Source organism: Candoia aspera, chromosome 1, assembly GCF_035149785.1.
Source record: "Candoia aspera isolate rCanAsp1 chromosome 1, rCanAsp1.hap2, whole genome shotgun sequence".
Taxonomy (NCBI): Eukaryota; Metazoa; Chordata; class Lepidosauria; order Squamata; family Boidae; genus Candoia; species Candoia aspera.
This window is the reverse complement of record NC_086153.1, coordinates 74,525,194-74,540,471: the sequence shown is the minus strand read 5'-3', so window position 1 is coordinate 74,540,471 and position 15,278 is coordinate 74,525,194. Positions and strand designations below refer to the sequence as shown.

The 15,278-nt window shown below is 40.9% G+C and overlaps 1 protein-coding gene across 3 annotated transcripts in view; it reads left to right on the top strand.

The window, feature by feature from the left end:
- Positions 1 to 13,738: 13,738 nt before the first annotated feature.
- Positions 13,739 to 15,278, top strand: part of CCSAP (centriole, cilia and spindle associated protein) — a 32,243-nt gene continuing 30,703 nt past the window's right edge. For all 3 annotated transcript variants that reach the window (XR_010068185.1, XR_010068186.1, XM_063306948.1), the window contains exon 1: positions 13,739 to 14,196. Coding sequence is in view for 1 of the 3 variants with exons in the window: in XM_063306948.1 (XP_063163018.1) it covers positions 13,821 to 14,196 (376 nt within the window). In the remaining 2 variants the exon portion in view is untranslated. The remainder of the gene's footprint in view (positions 14,197 to 15,278) is intronic.

Sequence of the window (15,278 nt, the reverse complement as noted above, 5' to 3'; positions counted from 1 at the left end):
TATTGATACATTAACCTAAATAAAGAACTGTCACATCCACGTTTATAAGCCATTAGTTATTGTACCAAGTCACTTTTTAATTGTAACCCTCAAATGTTGTGTTGTACAAATTGTTTGTGTAAAACTCTCCAATGTTCTTAGGCAACCTTTAGTGGCCTGTTTTATTCCACATTTTGCTCATGAGGCCAAAATTACTACATTATACTGTACTTCATGCTAAGATAGTCATCTCTCTACATTTTTCCTTAAAGAGACAGAAATATCAGACATGGGCAGACCTCAGGCTTATGGGATCTAGTTTGTAACACAGTAGCTTATATAGGCAGACATCTGCTAAGAATTAAAGAACATGATGACTGTACATGTTTAGCCCACAAATGTGTGGACAGCACCAGTTCAAAGATTATAAGTCCTTTCACACAAAAATCCAGTCCTAGTTTTTCCCCGAGTGATCTTTTGCATCAGTAAAATTAAGGGCTGAAAAAGTTGTTCTTGCTGGTATTAGACAATTGGGAATCAAAAATCCTTGACAATCTATAACAAATCAGTCACCCTTTATCAGTGGATCCCTCTTTATTTCTGCTGTTCCCTGGAGTAAATGCTCAACTGTCTGGCAAAGATCAGTTCCCTGTTGGAAAAAGATGGCGTCTAAAACTGTATTTGTGAAATCCAAAACCAGTCTTTCTAAGTAAATAAATCAAAGCCTAGAATGCATATGATGGGAGATTATCTTCTTTTAGTTTTCACACACACTGCTTGCTAGAAGGTCTGTTCAACCTCGCTGTTTGTGACCTTGGAAGAAAAGATATACAGCAGGTGTCTCTTCTGTCCCAAAGAGGACTAGATTGCTTGACGTTTTTAGAGCATGCCAACAAATGGCTCATACCACTTGGCTGAGGTTCAACTGTGTGCAATCTAGGGGTTTGCCTAGATACCCTCTATGATACTTCAGGGGCATAACTGCTACCAGTAGCCATCATTACCCAGTTCCTAGGATGTAACAGTATGGGATTGCAAAATGTTGTGGCCCAATCCAATTGCCTTCAGTTGTGGTGCCTGCCCTCCAGAATGACATCTCCCTGAGATTTATACAGCTCCCACCGTAATGACATTCAGAAAAATCATTAAAAATGTGGTTGTTCTCCCAGGCCTTGGGATAGGTAGTCACAGAGTCCCCATGGTTTTGGCTTTTATAACATTATTACAATATTATTTTTATTGCAGTGTGTTGTGTTCCGAGCAGTTGCAATTTGTTTCTACTTGTGTTGTTTTTGGCTTTTAATCGTAAGGTGCTGAGTGGTTAAGGAATTGGGTGGCCTCGAAATGGAATTAAAGAAAGAAAGAAAGAACACAGAAACACTTTAAAAAAGCCTTTAGTCCAGTTACATTTGTGGATGTGTCTATTCTTGCGATGCAAACCATGGAACTATTCTGGCTCATCTCATCTAGGCCCTGTGCATAGCGAGCAAGTTGAGCATACAGTGCTAGAGTTACCACGTCTTAGTTTTTCGCAGTCTTTTGCCTCCTAGATATTCTGAAGTATGATTTTTATAAATCTTGGATAGTAGGCACTGAAGGGCACCTAGAAAGGCATCTCTTGGACTGCTTACTGCTTCACGGGCACATCTAAGAACACAGGCATTTGTCTAATCCCACCACCTCTGGCTTTGTGGGGACTTAGAATCTCCATCCCAAATTTTCCTGCTACATATAGAAAGACAATCCCACACATACTCTAAATAAAGGGTGGTGATCTGATTTGTTCAAAGGAGAAGAAAAACCCTTATGTGGCTATTGTTATGATTTAGGAATTATGAGGATAATTAGCCAAGCAAAACCGGGGTGGGGGAACCCTTGCATTTGCACTCTCTTCTATCTTTGGAGCTAGGCACAGGTCTTCTTCAGTAATCTGAATGTTATAAGAGAATGCAAATGAAATGTGCTCCTTGGATATTTCTAAAGTATCTATCAAGGCAGATCTCCACCAAAGGCAAGGAAAATCTCATCAGGAATGCAGAATCCTATTGCTATATACAGGTATTCCATGCATTTTTGTAGAGTAATTCATTCCAGGAACTGACTTGAAGAGATGAAAGCGACTTACTCGTTGGATGTACATGTTCAGATGTTTGCTGCTGTATTTAGAAACTGTGCATTTTGTTGTTGTTGTTGTTGGGTTATGTTATGTTTGCTCACATTGTGTTTAGTAAATTTGCTAAAGACTGTAGGAAGAAAGAGCAGCAAGGATTAGGCTCTGTGGTGATTATGGCATCATATGGAATGGAACAGTTCCAAAATGGTCACATTCATCCTGGGAATGTCACAGACAGCCAAAATATTCTTCCTGAGAAAAGTTCAGTTATACTGAACAGGAGCTGTAGAAATTAGGGCAACAAACAGGCAGACTCCAATGCTGGTTAGAAATGCTGTTACATAACCTGTATTAATCATAAACCAAGAATGAACACAGGGGAGACCAGTTTGTCTTGTCTTCTACTTGGCAGAGGAGGAGGGAGATAAGAAAGGCATCCTTTGCTTCAGGTTCTGCAAGCTGCCTTGTACTCCTGCAGAAAAGGCACAATATAGATCTAACAAATGCATTAAATAAATACATCCTCAAGGGGCTGACCCAAGGATGCTGAAGAGGCTCTGACTCAGAAAGGATCACAGGTAGAAACCACAGGTAGCTACTAAGTGACAATTTTGCTAAGTGCCTGGAAGAGAAAGTAACTTTTATCCATTTGGTTTTGGATTATGACATTTAATAAATGAAAACAATGGCAATTTATTATATAAAATTCAACCAGGCATAGCTAAAATACCTTTATAACAAACAATATAAGGTATTCTAAAAATTAAATCCTATAAAGATAACACCCATTTAAAACAAGAGGAGATTCAAATGCAGAGTTCTGGGGAGGACTTGTAAAGGAGAATCAGAGAGATACTCCCTTTTGCATCACTGATTCTCACCTGCAAGATGGCACTTCCAAGTTGTTTTCTTACCTCCAGTGCTGAAGCAAAACAAATGGGAAGTAACCCAGGTGCAACATATATTTGCTGGAGGATAACTGGAAATTTGGTGAACCAACTGTAAACTTTCTGTTTAGGTGGTCTCCTGTGCCCTCCCTTTAGATTTAGGAGAAATTACTGTCTTTCCTTTGCTTGGCTAATGCCAAGCTTTCAGACAATCATGGCTTCAGGGAATATGACTCCTTTGCCTGATAGGGTAGTAACGCCTGGATATTCCTAAAACAAAACTCACATCATCAGCAAAAGGGGAGAAAAGAGGACGCGTGCAGTGTTGCATGTGCTAATTTCTGTATGTAGACATACATTTTAAAGGTATTATTATTTAAATAATTAAATAATTATTTAAATAAAATGCCTCTTTCCATTGCATAGAAGATACTATGAACAGATGACCTGATGCTGTTTAGTATATACTCCAAACCCAGTGCTGTTTAGGAATAGCTTTAAGATCCTTTCTAACTTGGCAGAAACAAAGTGTCCTTGAAATATTCTCTGATTTCCTATAGTTATCTGGTGTCTTACCTTGATTTCATTTATTTCTAGTATAGTAAGTATTCCTTTTTCCTTATCTTCTGTCAGCAGTTATGACAACAAATTGAAAAACAAAGTGTAAAACTGAATAATTCAGTTTGTTCATCTTATATAGAAGAATATATTGAAAAAGAGAGAGACTGATCTTCCCAGATTTTACTTTAAGACATTGAACATAATTTTGCAGCCCAGCATTTAATGGTCTTCAACAGAACCAAAGAGAAAGCAGGTGTGTGTCAAAAAAACCTATTGACAAGTAGCTGTTCTTAGAATACGCCAGGCTTAGATTAGCTAACGGCGCATTTCTGTCTGCCAACAGTGAGCCAAACAATGTTCTCAATTACATCAAAAGAATCTGAACCATAGATCCAGTTTTACACCTGGATGACAGATTGCTGGGTTGTATTACACGTGCAGACACATAGTACCCATGGACACCCAACTTTTTACATGTGTTGAAGAATATTGGTAGCATTCTTTCACTTGCTGAACATAACATCATTTGAAAACCACTGGAGGACGATCCATTAAAGGAGCCATTGATTCAGTCTATGGAACATCTGGATGGTGGTTTTCCTTTTCCTGTCAGTTGGAATGATTGGCTCATATTAGTCCCAACAGATCTTATATTTAGTTCCAACAGATCTGTGCAGATTCTCTATAGGCATGGCTCTGTATTAAAGTGATCTGATTCCTCATGCAAAGTTTCTTCCCAATCTTCTTTTCATTGGCAGGAACTCTTTTAGAAATATCTATCCAGCCTTTCAGTAGAAAGTCCGAGTTCAGGATTTGGGAATGAAAGTAGGACTGCCAACTCTTACCTGCCTCGCTCCTAGGTCTTCATAGAAGGGTTTTTCCCCACCAATACATCTCCATGTTAGGAAAAGCTTTACCTGCTTAATTGCTGCAAATTAAGCTGCTGAAATGAAGCAGGAAAAAAGTGGCAAGCTAGAGTTAAAATGGAGTGCTGGCATTCCACTCAAGGAAAGAGCAGATGGTTCTCCAGTGACAGAATTAGAAACAGTGTTAGGTGGTATAAATGGCACTCTATGAAGACAGAGACAAACACTTTTTAAGAGAGTCGAATACGATGGACTCATTGCTGCTGCTTTGTACACATGCTTTTCTCACAGTTGTCTCTAGATAGCTATATGGGGGGTTGCAATGCTACACAAATCTGCAGCTTTGACTGTGGTAGGACAAAAAGAAATATCTATGTCTGGGAAATCATGACGCCATACTACTACTTGTAATCCTCTTAGGGGAAAATGTAACATCATAAAGGAGGAGGCTCTTTGATTAGAATGTATTTTTTTTAAGTGATAGTGAACATTGGGGGCATCTTCAACTCTGACCATGGAACTAAAGTAGGAACTGTTTTACTGATCTCTCCATATTATTTTCCCAATGAAAATCCAAACTCACTATCATTGCCAAGTTCCTACCTTATGGTAACTTTGCAAACACTCTTAGGATACATCTAAGTTTTCTTCACTGGGAAAATTTATTCATTAGCATTTGGCTGGAAGCAAATGGGTTGTTGATGTAGAAATCTTGAAGATTTTATCCACGGATTTACGTACAGTAAGTTTTTTTGTAAACATGACCTAATCTGATCGAACCCACTATTTCTAGATATTGAGATTAGAAATCCACAGGGAGAAGTTAAGGATCCCAGATCTGCTCTTGATTACACCTCCCACCCCAAATATTTCTAGGAGATTATTATTATGACTCTTCCATTTCAGTTCTAAAAAAATTACTGTCAAAATCTAGTCAATGGCTCACAAGTCTTCATGGCTTTTTATCTAGTTTTTCTAACACTGTAAGATATTGGATATAGTCCAGAGAGTACAGAAGATCCACAAATCACCATGATCTCAGTGGAACCTGAGCAGTTTCACATCTTACAGCTTGTTCTTACTTGAACTTACTTTAAGATAGCTGTTCAGCAGCCCCTCTTCCCTATTTTAGCCCATGCACGAATTCCTTTCCGATGTTGACATAGAAGTAGCCCACAGCTTACGAAATCACACTGACACATAATTTTGTACTCCCCCTCCCTCACTAGTGTCCACAGTGCCCAGCTGTTGTCATCTCTTTATCACACTGGATTGCAATAAATAGAGTGGGTCACAGCAGTAAATTATCATGGGCACAAATATAATCTTTCCATGGTGACACTGAGCCTTCCTAGAAATTTATGACTTAGAGAAAAATGATCTCCACGCTTGTTTTCTCTTGCCATGTGATTTTGTTTTAAGAGGGGTTAAGTTTGGCTCTTATGCTGAGTCTTACAGGCTGTTATAATTAGGGGCGGAAAGGAAGTTCTATTAATTAATTAAACAAATTTATGTAGCCACCCAACTCACACATGATGACTCTGGGTGGCTTACAAAATTAAAATCCGTATTACAAAAAACCCATACACCCCCCTTTCTTGGTGCTCTTATAATTCCTTTGCTTTCCCCTTTTTGTACTTGGTTTACAACACTGGTTTTGCAATTCGTAATTTCCCAGGCATTTATTTAGCATAGCTTCCCCAACCTGATGACTTCTGAAAGTATCAAACTAAAACCTCCACCCAGCATGGCCAAAATTGCACTTGGATATGGTTGCACATAGTCATGAAATGTGTGATTCCAAGGAAAATCTATCAACCATGCAAATTATTAATTGTCCAATATTATGCATATCTTTTCAGAAGAGTTTAACTGGACTTATTATAAAAAAAGCATAAACAAAATTGCAACCTAAAGTAAAATTCTATACAGATACTGTGTATATTAGAATATGTTTTACTGAGTTTAAAGGGACAGATATTGGTCTCCATGTATAGGATCATACAGTTAAACATCTGCCAGATTTCTTAAGCCATTCAGGTTTTGTAAAATGTATGTTGTACTAGTTAGGGTGAGTAACAATTGTAACTGTTCTAATTTTCCTCTTTTAGATAAGATAACAAGATTATTTTGGAGTCAAGAGAGGCTATATACCATAATTTCATGAAGGAAAGCCAAGATAGCTTTCCGTTTTTAAATATTATTTTGGAAAAAATCCAAAATAACTCTCTCAAGGACAATAAATAATATTCAGTATACATAGTGTTAGAAAACACTGGCTGGTTGCTTTTTAAAATGAGATTTCCTTAATAAAGCATGAATGTCTGTTCACTGTCCTGTATGTAGTGAATTTATCCCATTCATAAAGACCATTCTTTAAGCTGATTAACAAATTACCAAATTTATGAACAAGATTACTAGAGGAAGATCCTGCTGTGCATTTAATTAAGAGTTCCTCTTGGGGGAGATGGGTGGTAACAAATTTTGAATAATAAATAAAAATAATAAAAAATATTTTTTCAAGCATATTAATGTATTTATCTAGCAGCACAAACATATGCAACATAAGTCCAATTCCTACTCAGTTCAAAGGATTTACTTCCATGTAATTGAGTACAGTACAGAACTGCGTTATCCAACCGTTCTGTAATATGTCTAATCTGAAAACCAAATATATACAGACGTGCTTAAATCTTCCATATAATTATCACACACAAATTACGTTCTTTCATAAAAATCTTTTTAATTCTATTGACAGCTTGGAGGTAACTGAAGTTGCAAGTATTTCCATAGGGATAACTATATTAATATGATGCAAGCAAAGACAAGAAAGATCTTGTGGCACCCAAATACTAAATATGACTACTAGCCTAACAAATAAATAGGTCAGTATTGCTGCCGTGAGACATTTCATTTGGGCCAGCTGAGCTCTAAAGCATCAGATAACAGTTAGATGGCTGCAAAGAATTTGGAATTGCTCTGTTTGCTGCCATCTATTGATCACCTGGATCTTTGCAGCCCAGATCTGGTCACCTTGATCTTTATCGAGACAGGGAAAGATGATCTGCCCATTGTCAACCGGAAAACTCTCTCAGGGCTAAGTCCTACCTGGCATAATAAAAATAATTAGAAAATCTTAAAAGTAATGTTAACAGAAGTAAACATTGTTGCTGTCATTTACCAGGCTAAAGCATCCAAGTTGTCTGAAAGGCTTATTAATAAATAAACAATGAGCGGTTGATTTAGGCTAAGTGAGTCATTTCATAAGCCCAGCAGAGAAAAAGATACTTGGTTTTATGTTCTGCATATGCTGGTGACTGCTGAAGACCAGGCAGCATTACTCAGTCTTTAAGGCAAAGATCCTTTGGGGAAGAAAATTAAACTGAAGTCTCAAGAGGACCTCCAGTGGGCAAATTTAGAAATGGTCCTGGGACACAGACAATCTTGACCTATCTGATTTGATCTAGGAGATTTCAAAAGCTTCCAGATCAGTTTGGCATTGGGCAATCGAGCTGCTTCATGCAGGGACTTTTACAAGGAATCTAAACTTCATAGTACTCCACTTGAAACCTAGACTGTTTTTCTTACCACAGAAAGTTCATTGAAGACCAAGTAGATGAATCTTTGGGTGCTGCTGTCTACTTGAAAGAAACAGATGAGGTGAAAATATGTTGTTTATAAACAAGTCCCAGGATCTATTTATTTACAGGAAGTTAAATAAATTACAATGTATTGGAGAAAACAGCATAATCTCCTACAGGTGAAGACTTGTAGGGAAAAATGTTAATTCCATAACAAATGAAATGTCAGTATCAAAATATAATTTGTTATTTGTTTGTTGTGAATACACTAATCATTTTATGCTATAATAAAAATCTATTTGTGTTTGTTTATTGAATTTGCTAATTCCAAGCACTGAAATAAAAAGAATCCAATTTATCTTAAAATAAAATGGGCTATATCCAATATTGTGTGGAATGAATTTCTTCGTCCTCTCTTCCACACTTTTCAAATCATCTCCAAAGAGTCTGGGATTCTCTAGGGCAGTGTTTCTCAACCTCGGCAATTTTACAATGCATGGACTTCAACTCCCAGAATTCCCCAGCTAGCATGCCATACATCTTAAAGTCCACACCTCTTAAAGTTGCTGAGGTTGAGAAACACTGCTGTAGGGGAGACTCTGGGGACACCATTTAGATACAACCCAGCAAGTTAAATTTGGGTTCTTTTGTGATGATCATATTTAATTGCATTTCATTTGATATAAGGATTGTAAAATTAATGGTACCATTAAAATGTGATACTTTTTAACAAATGTGGCTCAGACTTCAATATTCATAAGCCTGGTACAACAGTACCCAGTCATGCTTACCAAACACGACAGAATAGTGCTAAAGATACCTGGCAGTATTGTGTTAGTGTTTTGTTCTGAAATAAGTTGGAACGTCAGTACTAGCGTGCTGGCTGAGGAATTCTGGGAGTTGAACAAATCTTAGTCGCCAAGGTTGAGAAACGCTGGTCTATATATTACTCTCAGAAAAAAATAGAAGATCATAGGAAATAAGATGACAAAGAACATATAACAGGACATAGCATTATATGGATAAGTTAAGAAGATATGGCACATACACATACTAAACGCCTAGTATGGAAGTATCTCAAATGTAGGGTCATTGAAGCAGAACTTTCCTTTACTTCTGCTGCAGAGCAAAAGCCACCAGACTGCTCTAAAGAAGAGAAAATGCTGTCAGTATGGTGCCTGGTGACTGCATTCCTGCAATTTCCTCAGGAGCACTATGGAAGTAGTTTGCTGTTCCCTACCTCCAGGACATTTTCTGACTTCCCAGTTTAGCCTAATCTAGTACAAAGTACTAACCAGGGCTCATGTTGCTTAACTTCCTCAGGATTAGCCAAGGTTGGATAATTGCTACCTTGTGAAGAAAATCTTTCCAGTGAAGTTCCTAGGGGCCTAAACTCTCCTTCAGTAGGACCGATGAAGGATTTTCATTCAGGATTAAAGGATCTAGTTCCAAAAATCCATCCTGAAAAACCTGGTGCCCACTTCCTTCTGTTGGAAGTGGGAAATTACCCAGAACCTTTTACTTCATAAAACTCTTTTCCCATCAGAGAAATGGCAACTTCGTTGGGGGTTTCTCTCCGGCTGGTATTTGTTTTGATTGCATGTTAGTCATAAGTGCATGAAAAAAGCAAATAGTAAAGATCAGAAATCTAATCCTTGTCCTATAGTTCTGCTCTCCAGAGATGCTTTGACTTCTGAGTTTTAAAAAGTGGAAAGCCCTTACTTTCTACAATAAATCATATTTTAATCTACAGTATTTTAATGGGATGGGCTAAGTGGTAAACAGTAGTATGGTTTTAGCTGAAAAGCTAAAATAATCAAGCAATCAACCTACCTTTGACATTTGCATGTATTACTCTTGTTCATAATATTTGCTATTTTTCTTATGGAGCATGCTTTAGATTTCTGTGTTAGAAACAACAGTTCGTTGCCATTTAGTGAGGCCCACCCTGAGTCCTGGTGACTGCATGGACCAATGCCCTCCATCTTAACTTGTCCTGGGGACAATCTGCAGCTGTTGTTTCTTCTTCCTTTACTGCCTTCAACCATGTCAAGCAGCCATTTTTATTAGTCCAACTTCTGCTTGCTTCACATGCCCCATAATGTGAACTTCTGTTTGCTAATCATCACCTCAAGAAACCAGTCAGTCTTTATTTTATTCCAGGATAGATAGATAGATATATCCTGGAATGAATGAATGAATGAATGAATGAATGAATATATATATATATATATATATATATATATACATACATACATACATACACACATACACACACACACACACACTTATTTATTTATTTATTTATTTATTTGCACAATACCCTTACTGTCTCCAGATCCATAATTCAGAGATGTTTATCTTCTTTCTCAATGTCCAGCTTTCATAACTGGACATTGGGGAAAACCAATGCTTTCTTTTTTGATTGGATGAGGATTTGGAATGCCATTAATCAGACAGCATTAAACATACACCATTCCATGATTTAGTTAACATCCAGGCATTGTGTTATAGCAAGTAGAAGTTTAAGGGAGATATTTAAATTTATGCTATAGTACAGCCTTTCTCAACCTTTTGACCCTGGAGGAATCCTTGAAATATTTTTCAGGCATCAGAGAGCCCCTGTACATTCAAGCTCAAATATAGGCCACAAGTTACAAAAATATTATATCTGTTTCATGTGTAGGCCTGTATACATGTGTTAACAGTGTTCTTAAACTCAAAATAAAGAAATTTACCTCTTTAATGTGAAGTTGCCCAAATTTGAAATGATTTTTTAAATAAATCATGATCTCCCCAGGAACCCCTAGTGATGTCTCATGGAACCCTAGGGTTCCATGGAACCCTGGTTGAGAAACCCTGCAGTATATTATCACCATCTTCCATGAGATACTTTTACCAAGGAATGAGGTGTAGACTTGAGGAACTGAGAAAGAGAGAGGTATTTCCAAATCCCCAAGGATGCCTTGTTAGTGTCAAAAGTCTTCCTTAATGTGATCTAGTTGTTTATCCTTCCAGATGATTGTTCAAGTCTTTTGGCCCAACATCTCCTGACATTCTCCCCCACCCCAAAATGCAATGAGGAAGAGGCATTCCAAAGAAGGGTGATGACTTTCAGGGTAAATTATGAGCAGAAAATATATTTGCCAAAGCTAACCTGGTTTTTTGTTGTTGTTTATTCATTCATTCACTTCCGACTCTTCGTGACTTCATGGACCAGGCCATGCCAGAGCTTCCTGTCGGTCATCACCACCCCCAGCTCCTCCAAGGATGAGTCCGTCACCTCTAGAATGTCATCCATCCATCTTGCCCTTGGTCTGCTCCTCTTCCTTTTGCCTTCCACTTTCCCTAGCATCAGCATCTTCTCCAGGGGGTCCTGTCTTCTCATTATGTGGCCAAAGTACTTCAGTTTTGCCTTTAATATCATTCCCTCAAGTGAGCAGTCTGGCTTTATTTCCTGGAGGATGGACTGGTTTGATCTTCTTGCAGTCCAAGGCACTCTCAGAATTTTCCTCCAACACCACAGTTCAAAAGCATCGATCTTCCTTCGCTCAGCCTTCCTTATGGTCCAGCTCTCGCAGCCATATGTTACTACAGGGAACACCATTGCTTTAACTATGTGGACCTTTGTTGTCAGTGTGATATCTCTGCTCTTAACTATTTTATTGAGATTTGTCATAGCTCTCCTCCCAAGAATTAAACGTCTTCTGATTTCCTGGCTGCAGTCAGTGTCTGCAGTAATCTTTGCGCCTAGGAATACAAAGTCTGTCACTGCCTCTACGTTTTCTCCCTCTATTTGCCAGTTATCAATCAAGCTGGTTGCCATAATCTTGGTTTTTTTGAGGTTTAGCTGCAAGCCAGCTTTTGCACTTTCTTCTTTCACCTTCATCATAAGGCTCCTCAGTTCCTCTTCGCTTTCAGCCATCCAAGTGGTATCATCTGCATATCTGAGATTGTTAATGTTTCTTCCAGCAATTTTAACTCCAGCCTTGGATTCCTCAAGCCCAGCATGTCGCATGATGTGTTCTGCGTACAAGTTGAATAGGTAGGCTGAGAGTATACAGCCCTGCCGTACTCCTTTCCCAATCTTAAACCAGTCCATTGTTCCATGGCCTGTTCTTACTGTTGCTACTTGGTCATTATACAGATTCTTCAGGAGGCAGACAAGATGACTTGGTATCCCCATACCACTAAGAACTTGCCACAATTTGTTATGGTCCACACAGCAAAGGCTTTAGAATAGTCAATAAAACAGAAATAGATGTTTTTCTGAAACTCCCTGGCTTTTTCCATTATACAGTGGATATTGGCAATTTGGTTCCAAGTTCCTCTGCCTTTTCTAAATCCAGCTTGTACATCTGGCAATTCTCTCTCCATGAATTGCTGGAGTCTACCTTGCAGGATCTTGAGCATTACCTTACTGGCATGTGAAATAAGAACTGATCTGCTTCAGATTCTTCAGCATCTGTGGTTGGGGCGAATATTTGGATCACTGTGATGTTAGATGGCTTGCCCTGAATTCAAATTGAGATCATTCTATTGTTTTTTGGATTATATCCAAGCACTGCTTTAGCCACTTTATTATTAATTATGAAGGCTACTCCATTTCTTCTGTGGTCCTCTTGTCCACAGTAGAAGATCTGGTGGTCATTTGATGTGAGGTGGCCCATTCCAGTCCATTTCAGTTCACTGACGCCCAAAATGTCTATCTTTAATCTTGACATCTCACCAATAAACACATCCAATTTGCCCTGGCTCATAGATCTTACATTCCAGGTTCCAATGGTGTGTTGATCCTTAGAACATCGGATTTGCTGTTCACCACCAGCACCGCCGGCCGCTAGCCGTCCTTTCGGCTTTGAGCTAGCTGAGTCATCACGTCTGGGGCTAGTTGAACTCATCCTTTGTTCCTCCCCAGTAGCATTTTGACCAACTTCCGACCTGGGGGTCTCATCTTCTGATGGTATACCGACATAACTCTGGTTGTACTGATCCATTTAGTTTTCATGGCAAGAATACTGGGGTGGGTTGCCATTACCTTCCCCAGGGTAGGTACAAAGTGAAAAAGTGGTGCAAAGGTGCAAAGGTGCCCAGGTAAACTGCAGCCCTGCTATTGCTTGTTATGGTACCCTGGTTTGTGACTGTTTCTGGCCAGCAGATGCCAGTTTACAGCAGGCAAGGGGGGAAATACCAGAGAAGAGGAGGGAGATGTATTAGCATCCCAGGTAAAAACAACAGAATTAAGGAGGAACCTGCTATAATGCTAGGATGCAATCAAATACCTAGACAACCATTTATGACAATACTACTTCTGGGCTGACACAACGACCCGTGGTGATGCTTTAAGCCACTAGTGTAGAAAGGGCCATAACAACTGGCTGCATTATGGCCTTGATCACGTGCGATACAGATACCAGAGGCATCTTTTACAGGACCAGCTGCACTGGTGAGTGGTTCAAATCTGGGGATTAAGAGGGTATGTTCTCTTTCCGAAATTAAATCGAAGAGAACTGCTGTTGCTACCTTTCTCTTTAATTAGAGCGTCTCTTCCCCCACTCCCCTCTATTAAAATGCCAAGAAGCAGGACGTTACCGCCTTTGATGTTTTCAAAGAGCCTAAAAGCTTGCTTGTGACGTATCACAGAACCTCCAACTCGTGGGCCGATTGGCTAAAGGGAGCGGAGGCGGACACAGGACGCTGCTGTTTGTGTTTAAACGTTCCAGCGGGAGGGTGGGGGGAGGAGCATGAAATAGGAGTGCTTTTTCGGGTGGTGATCAATTCCCCGGTTGAAGAGCGACCCCGCGGAACGGGTTGAATTGAAGGGCGATTCGCGATGGTGCCGTCGCGGTGCGTGAAGAGCGAATACATGAAGCGCTTTAAGGAACCGAAATGGGAGGCATGCGGCCCCTGCTACCAGGAGTTATTGCGCTATCGCCTGAGCCGACGCCTCTTAGAACAGGCGCATCGGCCTTGGTTTTGGGATGATTGGGAACAGGATAGCAGCCTGAGCGGAAGCGGCGGCAGCGGGAGCTCCCCATCGTCCCTGGGCACTTCCAGCCCTCCAGTTGTCCGACAGCAAGAAGAGGAAGCGGCAGGTCCGGCGGGGGGAACGGAAGTACCCAGCGGCGACCTTGGTCTCGACGGGGTCAGTGCGCCTGGAGATGGTGAGGCTTCCAGTCCGGCGCCGGCGGAGCCCCCCAGCGGACCCGGTATGTGTTCTAGTGCCTGGGGAGTGAAGGATGGGCCGGGGGTGGGTAGAGTAACAGTCTCTTGGAGTGACTCAGTGGCGTTAATATAGTCGAGGCAATGGGGCTGAGCTTGGGCTCCGCAGGCCCAGTCAGTAACAGAAGCAAAACAAAAAACAAAGCCGCGACCCACAGCAGAGTCGACCTTTGTCCCTCGAGGAACCCAGCGTTTGCCTAGGGCAACCAGCGCGGTGGGTCGGAGCGCCGCGGCAGGTGGAAGCGAGCCGCAGACAGGCTCGGCGCGAACTGATTTAGAAAACAAGTAGTGTATGTGACAGCAAAGAGATACAAAAAAACCTGACACTTCATTTCCGGCCGGAATTTATCCGGATTTTTGCAGTCCTAATGCAACCTCCTGCGGCGCCGCCGCGCCTCTGGAGAGTACCCGATCCGTCGCCGCTCCCCCTCCTCCCCGAGACCAGTTTGTGCGTGCACGGCCCGGACACCAGGACAGCTCTGCCGACTCGGATGTAGCCTCTTGCTCTGTAGCGGACGGGGATGAGGAGGGCCCAGGGAGCCCTCCTTAAGACTCTGCAATGACCTTGAGCGAATCGCTAGGCCGTTTGCCTCGGGAAGATAGGCGGCGGCAGTCGGTTTGCCTGTGAATGGGGGCGCTGGAAACCAGCTGGCCCGAGGACTCGCTTTGAGTAGTCTCCTTCGTGTAGCGGAGCTGGACGTCTGTCTAAAGCGGGAGCGCACGTGCGCCTGCTGAACTTTTAAATCAACCGAATTGCGAGGAGCGCAGAGGTTTTGGCTTGATTTACCGCTTTTAACCCTTTCATGCATCTCGCTGATAGGAAACCGGCAGGCGCAAGGACCCGGCAGGCGCTCCTGCAGTCTTGACGTCTATCTTTTGCCACTAAGCACGGATATGGCCGAGTCTCCTAACGAAACCATCTGGCAGGGAACAGGCGAAGGCGGATCTGCCTTTTTTTTTTTTTCTGAGCGGCAGCAGGACATTGCTTCAACACCCCACCTGCAGAAACCCGACTGGTGGGAGGAGTGGAAAGAAAAGTCTGCTTTTGCCTGCGAGATTGTGTAGGAAA